Source organism: Crotalus tigris, unplaced genomic scaffold (genome assembly GCF_016545835.1).
Source record: "Crotalus tigris isolate CLP2741 ecotype Arizona unplaced genomic scaffold, ASM1654583v1 scf7180000017833.3397121, whole genome shotgun sequence".
In the NCBI taxonomy this organism is placed as follows: domain Eukaryota; kingdom Metazoa; phylum Chordata; class Lepidosauria; order Squamata; family Viperidae; genus Crotalus; species Crotalus tigris.
In genome coordinates, this window is record NW_024096661.1 from 187,242 (window position 1) to 210,485 (window position 23,244).

The 23,244-nt window shown below is 33.2% G+C and overlaps 1 protein-coding gene across 1 annotated transcript in view; it reads right to left on the minus strand.

Annotated features, from left to right (window-relative positions):
- Positions 1-264: 264 nt before the first annotated feature.
- Positions 265-23,244, minus strand: part of TBX18 (T-box transcription factor 18) — a 28,641-nt gene continuing 5,661 nt past the window's right edge. Inside the window, exons 3-8 of the mRNA XM_039343059.1 lie at positions 22,401-22,502; positions 16,886-17,057; positions 7,948-8,115; positions 6,424-6,488; positions 3,361-3,455; positions 265-1,339 (exon numbers count right to left, since the gene is read on the minus strand). Coding sequence (XP_039198993.1) covers positions 615-1,339; positions 3,361-3,455; positions 6,424-6,488; positions 7,948-8,115; positions 16,886-17,057; positions 22,401-22,502 — 1,327 coding nt within the window. The 3' untranslated portion in view covers positions 265-614. The remainder of the gene's footprint in view (positions 1,340-3,360; positions 3,456-6,423; positions 6,489-7,947; positions 8,116-16,885; positions 17,058-22,400; positions 22,503-23,244) is intronic.

Genomic DNA, 23,244 nt, shown 5'->3' on the forward strand with positions numbered 1-23,244 from the left:
GAAGTCCACATGCCTTAAATTTGTCAAGGTTGAGAAACACTGAACTAGTACATCATAAAAGCTGAAAAAGAAAATGATCCTGTCTCTTTGTTTCGAAAGCATGATGTAGCTTGACGTCTAGATTAAGTCTAATCAAGGTTGGTTATCTCTCTTACAACAGAGAAGTAATGTACGCATTATGGCACTGGCTCACCGTATTCAGACTAGTTTGTACACAAATATATAATACACAAGTACATCGTATACATGGTGAAATGTTTTTTGTTTCATCTACATCAGAATTGAGTGTTGTTTTGTTCCTTAAAGAAGGAAAAATGTGGGAAAGAGTGCTGGAGGAAGTCCTGCTTAATTTGTTGCATATGGCCAAACGTGTTATAAAATGAAGTGCATGCTACTCAGAAACTAAATGGACTATTCCGATAACTAAATCAGATTAACTCAGATGCCAGAATCTATCCAAATATTTGCCCACAGGCAAATCAAAAGATTCAAACTATTTTCTTTTGTTGTTATTTATACAATTACAAGTCATATTAATCACCTTGGCATTTTTCCAAAAGAGGGGGGTACACTGTAAAAAGAATTGCACTGTACTTTTATTTTGGAAGTATTTATCAAACCATATGTGCAGATACTTGAGATGATGACAGTGTTAAGCTTCCTAGGGACCTAGAGTCAAAGAAATTTTGCTGCCCCCCACTGCTAAGTAAGTGCACTCCTTCTACAGGGGGCAACATCTGCCGATCAGTCATGGTTCCACTTGGTGATGACCCCAAGAAAGTTCCTTGGGAAGAAACAATTTTCTCAGGACTTGCAGCCAGTTTGGGGGAGGTGGAGAAGTTGTATCCATACAGAGCACAAGGGCTATGCAGCCTGAAAGCGTTGTAAGAGTTCGGATGGGCTTGATTTGCTGGAAAGGCATTGCTAGATGGAGGAGGTATAATGTACTGGAGTTGTGGAGACATCCCTGAAATTTGCATCGATAATCCCGCCTGCGGACAACTGAATGCATCACCGTCACTACCTGCCACAGGCATATTCACAGCTGAACCGTTTGGTACGCCAACGTAAGAGGGGGTTCCTGGAGTGGCAAAGGTCTCACTGGTTTGATTTGCAAGCCTGTTGTAGGTTTCAGTCAAGGAAGTACTGTACCTGTTAAGGGTTAGACCTGAGCGAGCACAGGCCGTATAGTCAGCCGAAGCTAGGCTGCAGAACTGGCTAGTATTGGGAGTGAGATGAAAAGCAGGAGAAGAACAAGGTGACCCAGGAAGGAGATGTGGATGAGTAGATGGTACCCCATTGGCAGATCCTTGGAGCAAACTGGAAGAACTAGTGTTTCCTGAAAGGAAATATCAGAATATTAAAGAAAGGCATTTATCTATTACTGTTGCATTTTGCCCTAAAGTAGCCAAAGTTAGATTATATCAGGTTAGCACAAAAAATGGCTTTTTTTTGTTGCTACCGTAATCAAAAATTAACAGACTAGTGGTTCAATTGCTTCAAGATTGCAATATAGCATCTACTGCCACATCTGGGGACAGCAAGCTAACATTAAATGCAAGAATGTAACTTTTCCTTCAATAGGTAGTAATGACAGGGCAGAATGGAGTGGGAAGAATTCTGCTGCCCCTTTTATACTCCTCAGACTTTGCCATCTTACATCAGCTTCCCACTTTATAATAGAGGTTATATTAAAATTGTTTGCGATTCTTAGTTAAAAACAGTTCTAAAGAAAGAATTTTCTTTATATAGTTGGTGAATAAAATTATATATTATAGCTCAAAATTTTATTTATCATGGGCATTAATTTCCTGTTGTACCTCATGTATTTTACAGAATAATCTTCAAACGGCATTACAAGTAGAAGGGGGAAGAAGTAATGAAACATGCATTGCAATGTCAAGACCCAAACTCTATAAACAAGTGAGATGGGTGGTGTAGAAATTTAATAAAAATAAAAATCTAGAAAATGAGAGTTGGGAATTAAATAAATGCAACATTCATGTTGAATCATTTAATTAGAAGGGATGTTGAGTTGCCTACCTCTACCTAAACACATAAAGTAGTTGGACTTGTGCTTATATTGGACAGTCGCTTGTCTGAAATGATATAGAGTCTCCTGCTTGAGCAGGGGGCTGGACTAGAAGACCTCCAAGGTCCCTTCCAGGTCTATTCTGATTGACTGATATTAGCCAAAGTCTTCACACTACTATAACTATTGTGTATTTATAGAACTAAACACCTATTATTTATCCTTAGTGGATCAAACATTTGCTTCACTGTGGAAAGGCATGCACTACTGTATTTGAACAGCTAAGTGCGTAGCTTGCACAAGAAATCTTCCTCACTCTTGATCAAAGATTGAGAGAACTCAGATTAGAATCTGTTAGTACACAATAACTGTGGGTGAATTACAATGTGCACAGTATAGTTTGTAGTGATATGTTGAAGAGCACACTGTAAGGAGAAGGGACAGAAAAAGAAAGTTGTTATAATTACAAGCAAGATCTGCTCACATATACTACTGGCTGGTTGTTATACAGTAACTATACAAATCACATAAAACATTTAAAATCAATTATGTTGAACATGTTTTTCCTGTTAATTCTATATCTGGACTGGTGTCCTGTCCCATAATACGATATCAAAAGTTCTTCTCTTTTCCTGTGGAATCAGTATAGGACTTCAACTTCTTTAAAATTGGGTTTTAGCTTCAGAATTTACTTTTCTTCACAAATATTTCTAACACATAAGAGTTTCATGTTATTCTGCAAAAACTGAATAAACTCTTAAGTTTTGTTGCTCATACTCTTAATTTCAGGAACTCTGGAACTTCTGAAAGAAATGAATCTAAGTATTTGTATGAAATCACACTAGAAGAAAAAAGTTACTGTTTTTCTAACAAGGAGATGTATCGCAGATTCAATCTGATGGATGACAATTAACCACTTTTGGGGGGGGGGCTAGAGAATCTACAGAAGGTCTAATAGCAAGGAAAAGTCTGATTCTTAAATAATTGCAATGAAGGAATCTTTTGATTTCTCCCAGATCACTTCTGCATGTGGTATGGACTGTATTTTTTCATCTTTTTCAGTATCTGATGAAATGGGGTACCATACGATATTTACTAATAATTATTTTTTCCTTAATAGTCCTTGCTGAAATTCTCTAATATATTTTTATTAGATTTGTTTGATTTCCTATTATTTAAAAAAAATGGGTTCAATCTATCAGTCTAACTATTAAAACAAACACAGGATTCTATAGCCAAATATTTAAATAAACAAAAGTTATTACCTAAATGAGAGAAATAAAACACAGATTATATTCAGCATCATTCAATCCATAAACAACAGTTACCTTGTTTTGCAATCCCAGGTATATCTTCAAATGTAAGTGTTCTCAGTGATGGTCTCCAGAATGCATAAGATTCTACTAAAGCTTCCAACCCCATCCTAGACAACACAACAAGAATATTTTGTGATCTGAATTACCTAAAAGTTGTTCACATTTTCAGGACGGTATAATTTCACTGAGCATGATTCACAGATAAAACTGAAGTGCACTGCAGCAAATATGGAATAAAGGCAGGTTACAAATGTTGTTGGAGATGCAACTCAAGATAGCTCATGGTTTCATTTCGTCCTATTATTATTACATATTGCATCTATAGGTTTATTAATATGACACGGGAGTGACTGCTGCATGTGATAATACATTCTTCTTCTTCTCTCTAAATTATAGATTTTAGGGCTTAAGCATAGCTAAAAGAATTATTGTATGACCCCAGGGAAGAAATAAATGTGCTATTAGCCAGCAAAGGATTGTGTTTTTTTTTGTAAACATCTGAATTAGGATTTCCTACAACATCCCATTTCATCCTGAAAAGTGGGAAATAAGGCTTTCAAGCAATATTTACTTGAATTTATTTTTTAGTTTTGTTTATAACCTTCCAGGGATTTAATCTTTTTCCTTCCTTTTTATTATCTTCATAATTAATTTTGAAGTTACACAATTTTGTTAACGATATACGATCTCAATTTTTTCAGCATAAAGTTTTTTAAATGTTTAAAATGCGTGAGTTTCTGCAAACTCAAGCAAAGCTTTGAACTTGAGCAATTCTTTTGTACAATAGGAAAAAAAACCATGACCCAATTTTAATTTTTTTAAATTCATGGTTTGTCATTTAAATCAATCCAATTGTTTTAATTTGTCCTGTTTTGAAAGTCAGTTTATATTAAAACAGTGGTGTGCAAATCACACTTCCAAAGTTGCAGAACTATACTGTAACACCAATCATTTGTCACCAGCGGTCACGTTGAGGGTTTGCTGGGAGACCACATTCTTTATCTCTTTGTTTTAAACCATGATGATTTGGCAGAATATCTTACCCAACAAGGACATGGAGAAAGCTCTATCACTTACTAAACAAATGAAATTCTCAACTTGGAAGTCTTATTCAGGTTTGAAGAATTTCCTGCATAATCTAATATTACATGGTAATTTATTTGATTACTCATATATTTGTAGTATAATGTTCCTATTATAATAATCATATCCACCAGAATATTAATACCAATACGGCACCCAAGTTTTAGTTCTATGGACCTCAAAATCATTTCTAATGAACTTGCTTGTTACCCATAAAAAAGATAAAGGATGTTGGTTTTTCTCTTTTTGGCTGCTACTAAATCAAATATTTTAAAAACTAAAAATACATTGTCTCCCAATGTGTGAACTAATTTTCAGTGTGAACTATTTCTGCAATTGCCAGAATGTTAGTTTGCTTAAAATTTTTTACTGTTTAAATGTATGCAATTCAATAGAGTAACACAGTTATACAGGTAAGTGGGTCAAGAATTCTAATTTGGGATGGGCTTGCATGATAACAATTATCAGCATATTCCTGAGATATATATTTTCTCTTAAATTACATGTTCCTACCAAAGACAGAACACTTAAGCCTACATATAATTATGATTTCCTTACTCTGTTCATCTCATACAACTAAAAAAAAAAAAAATCACATGTAGGAAAGGTATAGACAATTGCAACCAAAATTATCCCTGAGAAAATACTAAAATAGCTAGATCCTTTTAATTTAGAAAAAAATGGGGTAGCAGTTTCCAAAATGGTAAGTGATATGCAGAAAGATACTTTTTTTAGTTTGTCTCATACCACTAGAACTTGAAGTCAACCAATTAAATTGATTGGCAATAGAGTCTGGAGAGAAAAGACAAAGCACTTTTTTTGTAGAATACATAATTAACTTATGGAATTCACTTTCTTTGGAGACAGAATCAAACCAGAATTGCAATTTAGCTTAACAATTTGAAACAATCAGTATTCTCCCATGACATTGCTTTTCTAAGACACTGGTGCCAGACTGATCCCAAAAACACTGGAGGAAAGAATTATGAAATAGTATGATATGTGAATTTCAAAAATAGCCTTATTTTTTTTTATCCCTGTGGTAATAGGAGAGTTTTTATTTTTTGCTAAAGTACAGATAAAAGCCCATCTCCTGAGGAAGTGAAACCAATGTGATAATTTATACAAGATGCTTTTCAGAAATGTCCTACTTGTTATCACCATCATAATTTATACTTCCAAATGGCCAATTTTATTAACTGTAACCTATCATATTTTTTTCTAAGTAAGGGAGAAAATATATGTTTTACTTTCTGGAGTAAAGATTTTTATAACATTCTTTTCTAAAGTTTGTCCAAAGAACTCTATTTTCAATAAAGCCTATTTTACTTCATAAGGTTGTCAGTCATACACAGTATACTTTTCACACACAAAATGCTGATTTTTAGAAACAATGTCTGAGGCTGTAAATAATGTGAGCAAAGAAAAAAGGATAAATATTTTTTTCACTAAATAGTTTTGCTAAGCATCCCAAAAGAAGAATTGCAGGTTTGAAAACCGGCAATAAATATGACCTAGAAAGTAGAAACAAAGCTCTACAGCTGAAGATTTACATATTAAATATTAAGCAAATTGAGTGGGGATATAAGACTGCTCTTCAAATACCTGAAAGGCTATCAAATAGGAGACAATCAAGAATTGTTTTCTATTGTTCCAAAATATAGTACACAAGTGACACCAGTTACAGGAAGACAGATTCCAAAGGAATATTGGGGGGAAAACTTATCAACAAGAACAATTCCAAAATGGAACAACTAGTGAAACAGACAGATTTCATTTCATTGCGTGGTTTCAAGCAGACACAAGATGCTTTAATCTGATTTATATACCGAGCAAGGAGTTGGCCTTAATGGCTCCTTCCAACTTTATGAATCTATACCAAATTTTAATTCTCAAATGTGACACACAACTTAGATATGCTACTTTTGCACCCAATACTTATGCATCTTCCTAAATAACTTGTAGTTTTACAATAAATGTCAAAACATTTACCTGTTGCGCCCTGAATCTCTAAATCCTTTTGCAAAAGGATTTCTATCAATCTTGAGTCTGGTGATCTGTAAAGATAATACATAGAAAATGTGGAGACCTATAAAATGTAAGATTTTAGAACCAATAATATAATATTCACTAATTTTTAATATAACACACAGAAAATCTACATAAAAATTGAGTTACCACTATTAAATAATAATGCAAGCATATTCTATAAATAAATACCAAAAAACCACTGTTTTCGTTATTATATGTTCGATGAAACTAATTGGACATAGTTCAATGGAAATTTAATTCCTGTAAAAATCATGGGGGAAAATCTAAAACAGTAGTAAATCTCATTTTGATTGAATTGATTTTTTTTACCTAATAGCTTTACTACTATCCTGCTTTTTTGGAGGCTGCAGATGCATTGGTAGGTGTATAATACCCTTGGCATGTACATTTGTCAACAAAGAGGATTAAATGCAGTCTTTTGACATTTCAGCCAGTTATTTTAAATAATTAACATCTAATATGTTCAAAAGCACATTGTTCGATTGTGTAAATCAAACCTAGCCATGTCCAGGTTAAAGGGGTTGTGGAAAAGGCAACAAAGCATTTGCATTTCCCTATTCTTATAGCACCGGCAGATCTTATCCAATAGCTTTGTACACGGTGGCTCACACCTGGCTAGGAAAGAATGTACAAGATGTTGATTAGGCATTTTGCAAGTATAACCATTTATTTGTGCTTTGAGTGTGCTATGGTGTCATCCGTGATGTATTTGAGTTTGTGGAGTCTGAGGAAGTAGACAAGAACATCTTACTACCACTAGCAGGTTGGATATGTTTCCCATCTACTTCCTCTGGGTAATCAGGAGAGGGGTAAAGAGTTGATTCAAGAAGTGAATTGGGGAAATGGACAGGTACCAGCAGCCTTGAAGGAGGCAGTGTTGTGTTTATTCCATATAGTTTTCAATCTTCTCTTTCTATCAGCCTTTCCAAACAGATTAGACTAGGAATTCAATATTATGTAGATCAGTACTGGTTTTATTGTAAAGCTATAGTATAGTTTTTTGCTGTTTACCAGTATTTCTTTCATTTGTCTAGACCAGTGGTTCTCAACCTTTTTAATGCCGCGACCCCCAACCGGTCGTAAGTCAAGGACTACTCAACCAGTCGTAAGTCGAGGACTACTCAATTGGTGCAGCACCGTTTGCAGAATGGGACTTTTGACGGGCTCAGCAGGGCAGAGACAGCCTGGACAACTCCTATTGGCTTTTGAAAGCCAATAGAATTAGACCCTATTCAAGAGAGTCTATTCTATTGGCTTTCAAAAGCCAATAGAATAAAAGGGAGTAGTACAGCTAAGGAAAAGGGGGAAAAAATGGCAGACTGCGTTGTTTGGCGACCCCCGTGACATGGTTGTTCGACCCCAAATGGGGTCCCGACCCACAGGTTGAGAACCACTGGTCTAGACTTTAATGAATGTCTATCCTAGTAAGCCATCAGCATTAAAACAAAATAAAACAAAAGTTACCTGCTGATTCTGGTATGCTGTGACAGTAGTGAAAACAGTTTCAGGAAAAGTGAATGCCTTCACGCCATCACCAGAAGGAATGGGTTTGACTGGGGAGAGATCATCCCCACAGTCTTTTCGAATGACATGGACACGTGGCTGGTATTTGTGCATAGAATGAAGAATTATCTATATTGAAAAAGAGAAAGAAAGAAAGAAAGAAAGAAAGAAAGAAAGAAAGAAAGAAAGAAAGAAAGAAAGAAAGAAAGAAAGAAAGAAAGAAAGAAAGAAAAGTGTTCTAATTTTCTTCCCAGTTCTTCTACATAAATATTTTAAATATAATAATATGAATTGCCCAACTTGCTTTATTCCGGCCAAAGCAAATATACTGTGTTGAATCTCAAAACTACCCTGCTTTAGTTCAATAGAATGGCTTTGGATGATAATTTTTAAGCTATCAGAAGCAATAATCAAAGATTTTAAAAATGGATTGTTAGCCTGAAGCTGATTCTGTTCAGATTAGACTAAAGATTTTCAGAAATACTCTTGAACTTTCAATTTGCTGAATCATGAAGAAATCATGTATTCATCATCCACTGAATATACCCATTTACAAGGAGTAATTTTATCTTTTATTTATTACACAGTATAAACACAAATTTTTTTTAAAAAAAAACTTATTGCTTTATAAGAATGATAGTAAACTGTCATTCTGAAAATATTTGCATTAGGATAGCATAACTTACACCACAGCAAAGAAAATCTTAAGACTTTAATTTTATCAGAATCAAAGATATGTCACTGCTACATTATACACTAATGGAATACTCATTGTATCTTTCAAATCCATTTAGACCAGAACTTAAATCATGTTCTTAGAGTATGTAGTCACCAGTCCAAAACATAATACAAATAGTGCTTTTTTTTGTAAAAAAAAAAAAAAAAAAGTGCCGGAACTCACATATTCATACAACCCGCCTTGCCTACCCTACAAGGTTCCATCCAAAAAAGGTGCCGGAACTCCGTTTTGGGCGTTTTATGACAAAAAAAGCCCTGCAAATAATATTCACACAACTCCAAAAGGTGGAGTGTCTACCTATACAAACCAAAATAGAAGGATGCTCAATTGATGCTATGAGAAGCTTGCCAAATATTGCAGGCAATCCTGCAAAGAAGATCCTAATTTCAAATAAGTATGCATAGAAATACTCCTGACTAATGTTTCAAACAATCTAACCATGATTATTCATGAAACTAATTCCTACCCACCCTGCAACTGTGTTGACTATGCCAGTCTTCCATGCCAGTATTCAAATAGGATTTATCTTTGTATACTCATTGTTCTTCCCCTATTCCTACTTGTTCATTCTGTCTCCTAGGTCATTCATAGAATCTCAATGTATTCATCCAGGTAGCAAGTTTTTTAAACAAATCCTAAAGCCCTGAGTTGGCCTTCCTATATTATGTTTCCTTCACAATGCAGCAATTTCCCCATCTAATAACACAGAAGTGTTCAATCTCAGCATTCATAATACCCAGTCCACTTTTAAGAATTGTTGGAATTCAGGTGCAAAATGCCTAAAGACTCTTGAGTTGGGAAAACTGTTGTAAAAAAATAGAATAGCCACTGTTCATAAAGCTACATATTGTATGTGAATTCATTGTTAACACACTGGTTAGCAATGTGAACTCTGAGGTTGGGCAAAACAAAAGTAAATGGAATTGGAGTAGCAAAACTAAAAGCTCAATGATCTAGTTATAAACTGAAAATACAACAGGCATCCAAGGGGACTAGAAATATTTTCACTTAATCTATACAGATTCTCAATTGCTAATGTTTGTTGTATTTTTCTAACCACCCATCTCCCTCAGAAGAAAAATATCTCTGAAAAGGAGTTGTAAACACACTGTCCATCAGACTGTGCGATGTCTACTACATCTCTGAAATGTCATTTTTTTTTATTCCTTCCCAAGTTCAAAACTGTTCATGTGACGGCTCTAGAACGAACATGGGAATGTTTTCATAATATCTTATAAACCATAATTTTCAAAGATTTCTGGAAAAAATATTACATCAGTTTTAGGATGCATCTGAATTTGCTTCAGATCAAAAATATGTTACTTTTGGAAGTTGTTTTGTTTTATTTTGAAGTTTCATGTCTATCAGCCAATAGTCTATCGATTTAAAATGAATACAATTTTTAATTTCCTGTTTCATTATTGCCCACAAAATATTAAATTCAGCATTGCATGTCATCATTCCCTGGTTCCCATTTTATCCCTATTGAATGCCAAATACCATAAAATCTTACTGTGCCCAAAAATGGAAGGATTTTATGTTTGAAAAAAATAAAAATCTTGGCTATCATTAGGATACTTTTAAGTGAAATCATTCCACACTTGAGAAAGTGACAGTCTTTTCGATAAGCAAAATTCCACATACGTAAACTTCCATTACACTGAACTCTGATTTTTGACAGTTTTATCAGATGCACACCAAACATGCTTAGATAAGTTTCCTCCAAGTACTTTCCCCAACATCTGTATTTTTATCAGAACAAGATATCAACAATCATTCTGCTGAAGCAAACATTTCAAAAGTATTCTAGATATTTTGGACACTTTGTACTGCTTTGGTAAAAACACACTGAAGAAGAAATCACTCCATAATTCTGAAAATGTTAATATACTTCTTTGTGTGTGAGAAAGAGTAGAGTGAATGAGTGAGTGTGAACGCTTTTGGCACTATCCATATGGAAAGTTATTTAAGTTATTTATTTATTTTTCCATCTAGAGACACTTTTGCACAATGAGGGATTATTTTTTTGTTGTTACTCATTTGACAATAGACTTCGGCTTAAAAAAAAGTCTATCACTACTAGTTGTCTTACAGAAATAACTGGCCAAAGATTTTGACTTAACAAAACAATGTTAATAACCCAGGGTCTTCAGATAATGCAACGTTGATGAATGATTTCTTTGTAGTACAAGAGAATTCAAGGACTGGTTGGAGAAATTAGAAATAAAGATATAATCTTCCCTTTAAGAATGAGAGACCAATGCATTGTGGATTATGATTTCCAAGAAGAAACTAAAAAAAATAAAAGTTACTGTGGAACTTTTCCCTTCATTTTCATGAAGGCAGTTCCTTGGATTCAAGCTTCAACAAAATTAATAGGGCTTAGACTTTGAACTTAACTTTCATGTCAAAACCTTTTGGATGAAATTAATGAATTGAATTATTATGTTTCTTTTTTATGCTAAAAAGTACCGGGCATACCAGTAAATGGTCTGTTACAATTACACAAAGTCACTCAGGATTAGAATAATATTCAGGATTAGAAATAATTATCTCTCATTTCAATTCAATATATTTTCTTGAATGTGTATTCCTGGATGTGACTGAGATAAAAAAAAAAATTGCGACTGTGAAATAATATTTTTTTAAAGTTCACCATGAAAAGCCTAAGAGTACTTTTCGATTTTTAATACTGTATTGTAGCTTGAATACTAATTATATTTCAAACTTGCTCCTTTCCGTTTCCCCTGTTTGCAGATTCTTGAAACTCTTTTATTGTGTTTGGTTATGCTTAAAAGTGCTGCAGATGAAACACAAATATATACTATTTTTAGTGATCTAAATCAGTGGTTCTTAACCTGGGCGATATTGCCCCCAGGGGGCGATTTCATTTTTCAGGGGGGCGATGGAATGAAAAGGGGCAATGCGGGGGCGAAGGAACGAAAAGGGGGCGATATGGGGGTGATGGAGCGAGACGTTTGGGGGACATCTTTGAGACTTTTTCATACAGTAAATCGCTGTATATCTGTCGTACAAAAACATCAGATTGCTCGCTATTAGTGGATTGAATTGTGTTTTCAAATGTTCCTTCAGCTAGCTTCAGTACAGAACGCCGTACATATGTGAAGACGCATCGCTTATCTTCATGCGTGTTGTGCAGCAGCCTCTACCCATACAGTGGCACGCCATTGGCCAGAATATGGGAGATATGGGAAAAAGACTGGAAATAAATTATTTGCATCGATATGTCCTGATGACAATTTTAAAGAAAACGAAAAAAGGGTTTGCATAAATTGAAGAATTATTTCCTATGTTGTGATTGAGAGGTTATGTTGGGGGGAGGGGGGCGATGACAACTTCCTCATTGGCTCAAGGGGGCGATTCGTTCAAAAAGGTTAAGAACCACTGATCTAAATAATGCAAAGCAACATAAGAAAATAGATTGATAAAAGATCCCAAACCACACTAAATCTTTTTCAAGCAAGCAGCACTTAAGTATTTATAAAACATCCAGCAATAACCAGAAACCAGATTTAAGCAACATATGTGTGACAACAAAGGCCATATCATTATGCTATATCTGTCCTCCCTCATGGATTTAGAATTTCACAACAGTGAGTCTGTATAGATAATAATAAACGAATTGCTGGAATTTCTAGCCTTTCTGCAAAAATAAAATAATCAGTATGTTAGTATGTTTGGAGTGAAATTTTAAAGCTTTCAAGAGATTTTTGAAAACTATACTTGCAACCTGTATTTGTGTCCCTGCTTCTAATTTTCATTGCCATGACTGGTTTGTTAGAAGACATTCACCCTCACTGTAAAAAAAGTGTTTTATTCAAAAGTATTATTCAGGACTATGCACTCCGAAGTTCAGTTGGATTCACTCCAAGGAACTAAATCAGGATTACAGCTAAATTTGGATTATAAATATTATTTTAGGTTTCTATAAAACGTATTCAGCTATAAATGATTAAGTATAAAACATTCATTTATACATCTCTACTGTGGCCAAAACAGTGTAGGCCAAACACATTTTCTAGAGGTAGACATCTCAATTGGGGATTGTGGGTAATAGAATATTACATTAGAGGACTTTTTGGTCATCTAATAGCATTCTACTTTAATCTTTTTATCCTAGACATAATTTCATCCTTGCTCTGCAATTTCTAAATATGCAAATCTGCACGATCAATACTAGTCATTATTTCATATTTACATCCATTGAAACAGTACATGCAGGCATACATTTTAAGACAATGCATGCCATTGAAAATTAACATTTGTTTTCAACCGGAGGCCATCAAGTTGTCTAATTATGTGTTGGACTGAAAACTTATCAGAGTCTTTCCTCACTAGTGGTCTTCAGAATAAATCAGCCCTTAATTTGCCAACACCCTAGTTTACTTGGAGAACAAAATGAGCTCCTGGCTACAGTTAATATCTTGTCTTCTGAAATACTAATTGGTATGAAGAGGCAATGTTATGAATTGTCCAAGCTTCTGCCAGGAATTTGTCAAAGATGCATCAAGACATAATTGGTCACATGAAAATATCTCCCCTAAAATGTCTGAAAGTGGGAAACAGTTAACATTTATAGAGATCCAGCAGGAACAGCTGGTTATTTTTCTGAAAGGCAAAGGTAAGTCTGCTTAAAATATGGGTTATGGTGAAGGGGAAACCCTGAGATTGCCAGAGCATTATAGTACTGATCATAACTGCAAGTGAAGAAAGGGCGTAATTTAAATATATAGTATATATATACTCAGCAGCACTTTTTCGTGCGGCTGCTGATAAAAACAGGATCACCAACTTGATCGCCAACGTCCGATAACGGATATGGCACAACAAGAAGAAGAAGATATATACTAGTATGTTGGTATTTTTATCTTTTTTCAAATCAGTGCTTCTTTTATGCTTTCAATTATATTGTCATAACCATAGAGTTAAAATTTGGGAACTATTAAAGAAAGAAACAGAATGCAGAAAAGTATTTCAAGAACAAGTAACATAATTTTACTAGTAAGCATGTTAATTGTTTACATTACAGTGAATAAACAGCTAGATTTTTAATACCAGTAAAATAGTTTGTTTTATGTTGGTTGAAGAATATAATAAATCTTATGATAATTAATAAAAAATTACAGCAGGAGATAAGGCAAACTTGAATTTAATTTTTTATACTGTATTTGAGAGAAGAAAATAATGTTTCAGTAAGTACTATAAATACAAAGAGATAACAACATTATCCTTCGGTTTAGTAAAATGAGAATAAGAATATTTACTCTAATCTGTACCCTTTTAACTTCATTAGTTCAACTATGAATATGCACTATATTAAGAATGGTTCAGGTTTTTGTTTTATGGAAATTATAAAATTATATAAGGGGAAAAAACTTTAGACGTGACATTTGGAGAACATTTTAGGAAATATGGTTGATATTACAAATAATTTTCAATCTATATGAATGTGAAATAAATTCAGTTTAAAATTCTGTTCTACTGGCATTTTATTCCAATAAAAGAAATGGAATAATGTAGGAGTATACAGGGATTTTAAAATGTGGTATTATGCCATATTTTCTAAACCTATCCCAAGGTGCTATTATATTTTACAGGATTAGATTGCTTTGTAAGTATTATTACTTTTATTAACTTAAATCAACAGGAATTCCAAATATAAAGAGATAAATGATTTGATCTCTGCAAAAATATCTATGCAAGACATTGCAAAATATCCTAAATCCCAATACTAGGAAATACCTCTTGAAAGTATTAAATTTTTATCAAGATGAAATTGATGTAAGTGGTAAATATAAATATTTAAATAAGCAATTTAATCTGAATTATTTTTAAATTCCTATGGTTTGGCAGAGGCAAAATTTATATTTTCAAATTGAGAATTATTTATGTATTAAAAACTGTCAGAAGCTTTCAGTATCAATATACTGTACTTAAATGTCCACAGCATGGTTAGAGACATTGAAAGTATAAATGGTAAGGTATAAGTGGTAAGAATGTATTTATCAAACAATCTTGTTTCCCTGACAAATCTGAACATTTTTTATTTGAAGTATTTTGGCACTAAATCCATGTACACTTATAACAAGGTATAAAATATTCTATTATTTAAATAATATATTTAAATGCTCCAGGAAAATTATATAACATTTAATATATCTGCAAGCTTACAATAGCATTACTATAAAAATATTGTATCAATATTCATCTATTTATATAAGACACATGATTTATTCAATATGTAATAATTCCACCATTTCGAAATATTTTCTGATTCAAACTTGGTGGCTAAATAATCAAAGCAATATACTTTTGAATGATCTTTCTCCATTTTATAATTCTGACTGGGTAACAATAAATGACATTATTTCAAATCTCTTTTTTTAAAAAAATATAAACGTTTGACTCAAATTTTCAATTTGTTAGTTTTGAATCATTTGAGTGTATATTTTTTCAATTGATCCAGAAGACAGATAGTTGACTTTGTTCCAAACTGAAGTATTCATTAATGTACAGCACTTCCTTAACTTTAAAACTACAACATGAATAATAAATAGCTAAGTTTATACAGTTTTAATTCAGAAAGGATTGAAGTAAATCTTCTAAATAGAAGATTTAGAAGGTATAGAAAATTTGCTTTTTATACTTTTCATGAAGTGTTGTTATCCATCTCACAGAGGTGTGAATACTAGCTGCTTCTGAATAATTTAAATGGACTACAGTAAAAGTACTATTTGATAAGACTACATACAGCTTTCTTCTAAAAAATATCATTGATATCTGAGGCCTCTCTCTCCACTCCTGTTCAAATGAGATGCGGAAATCCAATAGCCCTTCCAAAATGATTGGAATTTCTATTTCTTTTTTATTTGAGTCTCTTGATTCCTTTGAGTATCTCACAGGACTACTCTCCTTCATCTAGGAATAAACTATCTTAAAAATGATTTAACTTTAACTGTCTTACAAAGTTGAATTGCCATCTAGAAGATAATTTACAAAATAATTAAGTTAACAGGGCCAATTTTCAGCTGCACTTAAGCTTGCCTAACACTCACATAAAGATACAGGTAATAAATAATAATAAAAGGAGGAAAAACAAGACACAATCATAATACCGTATGAACATAATGAATATCAAAGTTTCATAGATTTTCCACAATTACGTAAAAGATTTTCCAGATTAATTATTATGCAAAACTAGAAAATTTAAACACAATTTAAAATATTCAATGTAATATTCAATCTAAACCATATTTCACCTAGAATTGCAAGCTAAAGTAGATTTAGGATAACACACAAAACCCTACTTCCACAAAGAGAGAACCTGCATTCTTAAAAAGGCCCTTATGTATCTCCAAAATGCAGTCTATTTTTCTAAGTCCAAGTAGCCACCTATTTCTGAATTTATGAAAATTATCAAAATAAAGTTATTTGTATATTATTGTTGTTATGTAACATGAGATGTATTTTAAGCATTTTAAAGACACTTATGTATATTCTGTTTTTCCTTGTTTCAAAATAATGGAAATTTTCCTATAGCATGTATTATCAAATGAGCTAATATCATAACTAAACAATTTAGAGCTTTCAAATACAATAGTTAAACTATACAATTCCCTTCCAGTTTTGCAGATGTAATGAGCTTCAGCTGTGAAAAGATCTTGTTGTATAAGGTAGGTAATAAATCATTATCAAAGTGAATACAGCTCTCATGTTGTTCCTTTTGAGTATAGCATAAACCTCATGGGAGCTTTGCAAAAGTTATCAAATCATGAGTTACATTTTCTTTAGTGCACCTATGCTTCCTCTATGTTGAGAACACTTATTTTAAGGATTTATAATCTATGTTTTTTCACTATTTTTTAAAAAGATTCAACAACTACAGAGAGAAAGGCAAAGTATACTGTTTGTTCTGTACTTTCAGTTTTGATATTTTTCATATGTCCAAAGGCCGGAAACAAACATCTGAAGCAAATTATTACTAATTCACTGATGTGACAAAATATTTATTAACAAAGCTGACATAAATCAATCAATTTTTGTTAACGTTAAGTCCAAAGCTTTATTGATTTATTTTTAAGAGTGGCTGGTCTTATGTTAATGTTGCTGAAAAACAAATATATTGATAAAAAAACTCACATGACCCTGATCATCCAGTTCATTGTTTGTAAGCTTCAGTTTGTCAAAGCTAATCACTTGCCGCATCCAAGTCTCTCCTGAGGCAGGTGAATCCGGATGAATGTACACACGGGCAGGCACAGGTGAGTCAGCATTGCCAGCTACCATCCATTTGGAACTATGATAAACATACCTATGGGAGAGATTTATGATATTCACAATGAAAATATTCTTTCGCAAGTTTGCTATAATAGAAGTATATTCTATAATCCCCCATTAGACTACTTAATGTTGTTTTATATTGTTTTAAGAAGAACTCATTATGCATTTTACTTCTGATCCTACTGTAAATTGCTTCAAGATGCTTTGGCATGGAAAGCAATGTAGTAAATAAATTATTATTTATTTACTTTCCAAGGCTGCCTACTCTCCTAGAGATTCTGGGTGGCTTATAAGAGGGTTAAAAACATCAAAACACTAAACACTAAAACATCACAGAAGTAAAACCACCACACCAAGGAAGACAGATATTCAAAGTATGCTATGTGCTGTTGTGTTCAGGCACTGTCTAAGCCCAGTGTCTTCAAGAAGACTCCAGTCTTAAGGCTTTCCTAAACGCAGCAGAATTGGGGCCATGCAGACCTCTGTGTGTGTGTGTGTGTGAGAGAGAGAGAGAGAGAGAGAGAGAGAGATCTGTTCCAGAAAGTCAGGCACAGCAACATATTTACAGAAGATAAAAGAGAGGGATTGTTTTCCTGGTCTGCATTACTTCTTTACCGTAAAGAAAAATACAGTTATAATATGATTTAAGCTTAGTGGTCATATTTCAATAGAACAGTTTCATTATTGAATAAATTATTCAGTATTTTTCTATCAGTAAATTGAACTATAGATAGAAAAATTTGTTCCAAATCCCTCACTGATAATTAAAGCAATTCAAATATTATAATTTGAATCAACAAAAACTTTGCTTGGAAAAACAGATCAATTAGGCTTGATATTTTAGAGGTGAAAATATGTCCTTAGTACAGGAATAAACTACATGTGTTTTATAAGAATTACACCCAGGTAAAAGTGTTAGAACTGCAGCCCACAAAAAGAAAGGGTCTTTTGTTAATGGGAAAGGCTTTTGACCCAGCAGTGCTTTTCCCTGGTGAATGAGAAGGGAGGACAGAGACAGCTTTTATCAATGGTTCCTCCTCCTTACAATCCAATGATACATACCTCTATTTCACAACAGACTGCACCCTTAGGAATTCACCAATTCACCACAGTAAGATATGATGATAGCCATTAACCTGCACAGTTCTAAAAGAGGATTCATGGAGGTAAGGCTATCATAGGCTTATTAGTTTTGGAGAAAGTTGGGGCAAATAGCTTACAGATAGCAGATACAAAGGACTGTGGAATGTCTGTTTCATGCCTATAAGTGTAGAGAAGTATCCAGTTTTAAGAAATGAAATGTTGGATTAAGATGGATTTTGACCCAATTCAGGGGGATGATTTGTATGTTTTTTTTTTAAATCACTGAGTTGATAGGGCTGAACAAGAAGAATAAATCAGCAAAATCAACATCCCCTCCTTCTGCCAAGACAACAGAACCATCAACTCACAAAGACAATCGATGCAAAGTCTATGTCTCTATTTCTATCTCATCTTTATAAAAAGTAAATTTATTTTTTTTATTTCCTATTTCTAAACTGCCTACTCGCTTAGAGAAGGGCTTTGGGTGGTGTATCCAAACATTAAATCTGTATATAGAAGATTTCTTTCTTTATATTTAGGTAATCATTTAGCAGAAAGTTTATTCATAATACACTATTTAACATTCTTATTTCTGTGCAGAATTAAATGCAGATGAGAAATTATCTGCATGAGTTGTAAATTTAAGTTTCACTAAAGCTAGTAGTAAAAAAAATAAATATTTTAAAATTTAAATTAAAAATTAGGCTGTTATTTTAGAAATATGGTCTTTTGCATAACACCTGCAAATATATTTGCATTCATGGTGAGTAGAGCAATTTTAAGCATAGAAATCCTATTGAATAAGATTACTTAGAAAACTTATTTAAGATCTGCAACTGAAGGTGATGAACTGCAATTCAGATTCATAAAAATGTTTTATTAATCTGTCTTTAATTATATTTATTTGAGCCTTATATGATAACTGAAATTTCTCAGCTGTTTTAATAAATGACTGGGTCATTTATTAAAGTATTATCACAATATCGTGCACTAGAATCAATTAGGATGACGTTTCAGAACATATGAAATGCAGAATTGGGCCTTTTTATAAATCCAAAAGATAAACCAGAATTGGAGAAAGGAGAATAAATATAAGGATGTTATGTTTCGTAACTTGGATTTTTTTTTAAAAAAAATACATTAACACATTTTCAAACAGTGGTTTTAAAAGTACTTCCAGTAAATAAAACCACAATCTTTTCCTCAGAAAAATAGCAAAGATATTATGAAAACAAATGTCTAATTTCTTAAATTTGCAATTTTCTGAAAGCATTCATTATGTTTCCCTTCCTACAAATTTAGGAATTCTAGTGGGAATACTTGTAGATATATACCACCTTTGCAAGGATCTACAAGATTGAAATCTTACATTAACATATTTAACAAATGTTACTAACAGCCATTTAGTGATTGCAAACAATTGTACAGAAATAACAGCACATATTAAATAGCTGAACAAAACTTTTCCATACTATGGTTCATCATAACTTCGAACAGTCACTAAGCAACCAGTTGTAAGTTGAAGACTACTGATAACCAGCCCAAAATCACCCAACAAATAGGTTTCATGGCTAACATGAAACTAGAATTCACAGTCTCCTGATATCTAGCCTGGCATTTCCATACTAAAAATCAGAAAGGAATATTAATTCTATATAATTTAATTCTGTATCCAATATGGTTCACAGTTATATTCCTTGATTAAAAAACAATTTAAAAATCAGTACAATGACATAAACATATAAAGACAAGAGCCTGATAAATTATTATTAAATGAAATAAAGGTTTAAATACAGAGCAGCAAAATAACCCATATTTGTTTGAATGAAATCATATATTGCCTTGAGTAAAATTATTTTTGCATGTTAGCAAAAAGCTATCAACCAAGATAGGTTTTCTTCATTGGTGACTTCCAAATGTAGTACAAACCACTGAAAAAGACTCCAATTTACACCAAATGCATATAAAACCTGGAAAAGATAGAGAAGGAGTCTGCTTGGAAGAATCTGACAGCTGAGCATCTCACCTCAAAGAAGACAATTCTTCAATAAACTGATCTTATATTATCTAAGAATTTATAATAAACATTCTGAACTGTACCCATAAACAAATTACCAGCCATATAAATTGTAGTTGTTATACTCTTTCTATAACTGGTCTAGGTCTACAGTCTGGCTACGGCATTTTAAGATGGCTGAAGTTTCCAATCTTCAAAAGTATGGAAGTGATCTAATCCAGATGTAACTATACTGTCTTACCAGTGCCAAGGCAGACACCTTAACAGGCATATTTGGAGCCAAACAAAAGACTCCTGGCTACCAATGAAAGGGAAGTATCCAAACTATGATTAAATCTAGAGATATCCTCAGACTAAGTATCTTATCTTTTTATTAGCCAAAAGCAGCTAGATGCTTTCATTTTGTTTGCTTTCATTCAATCCATACCAAACTGTATTTCAAAAAAATCAACATTATCTTTGGATTATGACAGACAGGACTAGGAATCATCCAATTTGTGGTAACACCAAGGTGAAAGGCAAGGGACAATCTTCAAAAGGAATCTATATTTCATGCTGTTTAAAACTGATAAAAGGTCAAGGGGGGGTCACAAAAAATTCACTCTCCTATCAAGTTCCCAATTGAAGGGCATGTACTAAGACAGTCAAAATAATTTCAATCCCGTAATAACGATCAACCCATATTCAAGTGAATCTCAGTAAACTGTACAATACTCCCAAGGGAAAAATGTATATTGCATGTCATTATATGCTCCTAAACATATTTTACAAAAATCTGAAAATTACACAACATAATGAAATTCAAGGCTAGCTTCCTTCTTTCAGCTTTTATAAATGAAAGAGAATATGGTTGAACCATTCAAGGACACACATGATGTATATTACTTTTTCAAGAATTTTATCCAGTTCGTTGGACTGTTTAAACTGAAAAATATCCATCAAAATTGGAGAATAATAGAATTCTATTAAACTCCTTTAATGATAGTATTCAGGTCTAGCGGGTATGAATGAATTTATCTGCAAAATCCTTTGCTTAACTGGATGCAGTGAACTACTAAGCCAGCCTCATTATTTCTTCGAAGCCCAAATATAGACCTATGTATACAAGCAAAACACTCCATTACCTAACTAACGCACATACTATGATAGTAGAGAAAAAAACAATTGTCCCATTTCTCTTTGGAATATTTTTAAAATAGGCTTCTATTCTACATTCTGTCAAAATTTGTCAAGTCTTTCACCAATGTCTCTTCAACTTTCATTTTAATTTAAGAAATAATCTAATCTAATCTATCTATCCATTTTAGGGCATTTGTTTAGCTTCATGAAGCAAGCATACACAGGAATAATTAGACAACTATCTTTGGTACATCTTTAGAGATGGCATGAAAATCAACTGCTACATATCTACCCTAACAAAGAAATAACCAAGGAGAGAAAGACAACCAATATCCAATTGAATAATCATAATTCTAGTATGGCCATGTAGCGTCCATCTTGAAAATATATTCAGTCCAGTAAAATCTATACAATAATGTCCCATCTTGAAATAATTCAAAGCAGATCTAGGGTATTAAAATTGTTGAGTATTTCTTCCACTTCCTTCTCTTTTTAAGCGAAAGACCAGGTATGAGTTTTAAAGGGATGCTTTATCATAACTGCTTTATGAAGCAAACTCCATCCCACCATCTCTTTATGGCTGAAGCAAAGCAAGTACATTTCTTCTTTTAGCTTTGTAGTCTTCTCCAGCATTTCACTAGCTGGAAGAGGCTTCTGTGCTGTCACTAGTGGACCTGCTAATCAAATTTCAAGATCTCAGTAAGGCATACCACATCACCTTTGTCTCTCGACTAGGTAAAGACATTGTTTCCATGGCAAAACAGAAAAATTACAGCTGTTGTAACTTTAGCTATCGAGTAGTTCCATATTCTTGCACAGTGTTCTTAATTGGGCAAGCAAAGTGATTTGCACCGTAAAGACAATCCTCTTCATTTCAGTCTTACTAATTACAGTGAATCTATTTGCAAGTAAGGAGCTGAAGGACTGTTGCTTACAGGATAAGAAAAAAAATTGATACAGGGTATTCAATATGTGAAACAAATGTATAATGCTCAAATACAAAAACAAAAAACAATGATCAAACTTGGGGCTGTTCATGGGCAAAAAGAACATAGGAATTTGGAAGGGAATTAAGCACAATTTTGTTATTTTCCAAATAAACAATATATTTTGCAGTTCCCTCATCCCATGTATTAAATATTAATGCTACTTTACCTGTATCTTTTGTTGTCTACAGGGACAATATCCATAGCAATGTAATACTGCTGATGAGGATCTAGGCCTGAAATTTTCACTCTCATTGCAGGAAACATTCGTCTGAATATAGAAAGAGTATTTAATAAAAAACAGATTTGGGACACAAAATCAGGAACAAGACTGAAGTATAACCCTCAACTCTTTCTCATTTAAAGTTATCTGCAAGCTTTTTTTCCTTTTTAAATCATTAGAGCTAATTCACTCACAAAACCCTAACACAGGGGTGTCAAACTCGTGTTGCAACATATCGCGACTTTTTCCCCATTGCTGGACCTGAGGTGGGTACGGTTTCAGCATGATGCATCTGGCCCCTGGGCCGGCAGTTTGACACCCCTGCCCTAATTCGTATGTCTCAGTAACTTTTACATATATTTTTTGTTAGTGAAATTCCTTCAAACAACAAACTCAGTATAGATGTGAATTAGAAAGCTATTTTTTGTTTTTAATTTGTTGCTCTGTTTAAAACTCACATCACAGGCTGAAGTAGCAGCTGCAGCTACTCATAAATACGATTTTCAGTTTGTCATTCTGATCCTCAAAAATGTTTTCTCAAATGTAAATAGGTACAGCTCATTTTCATGTTGCAGTTCCCCGAACATAAACATTTTCCCTCTAGGATTACATGCATACATGTACACACACCCAAATTCATATCTAAACAGATGATCAAAACTATCAGTTTTGTCATGGGAAAAGAAGATTTATGACTTTATCAGCTGCTTCTAATAATTAGCATAGTGAGAGATTATAGCATCTGTCACCTTTTCAGCAGTGAATATATGTTACAAAAACAATAAGCATG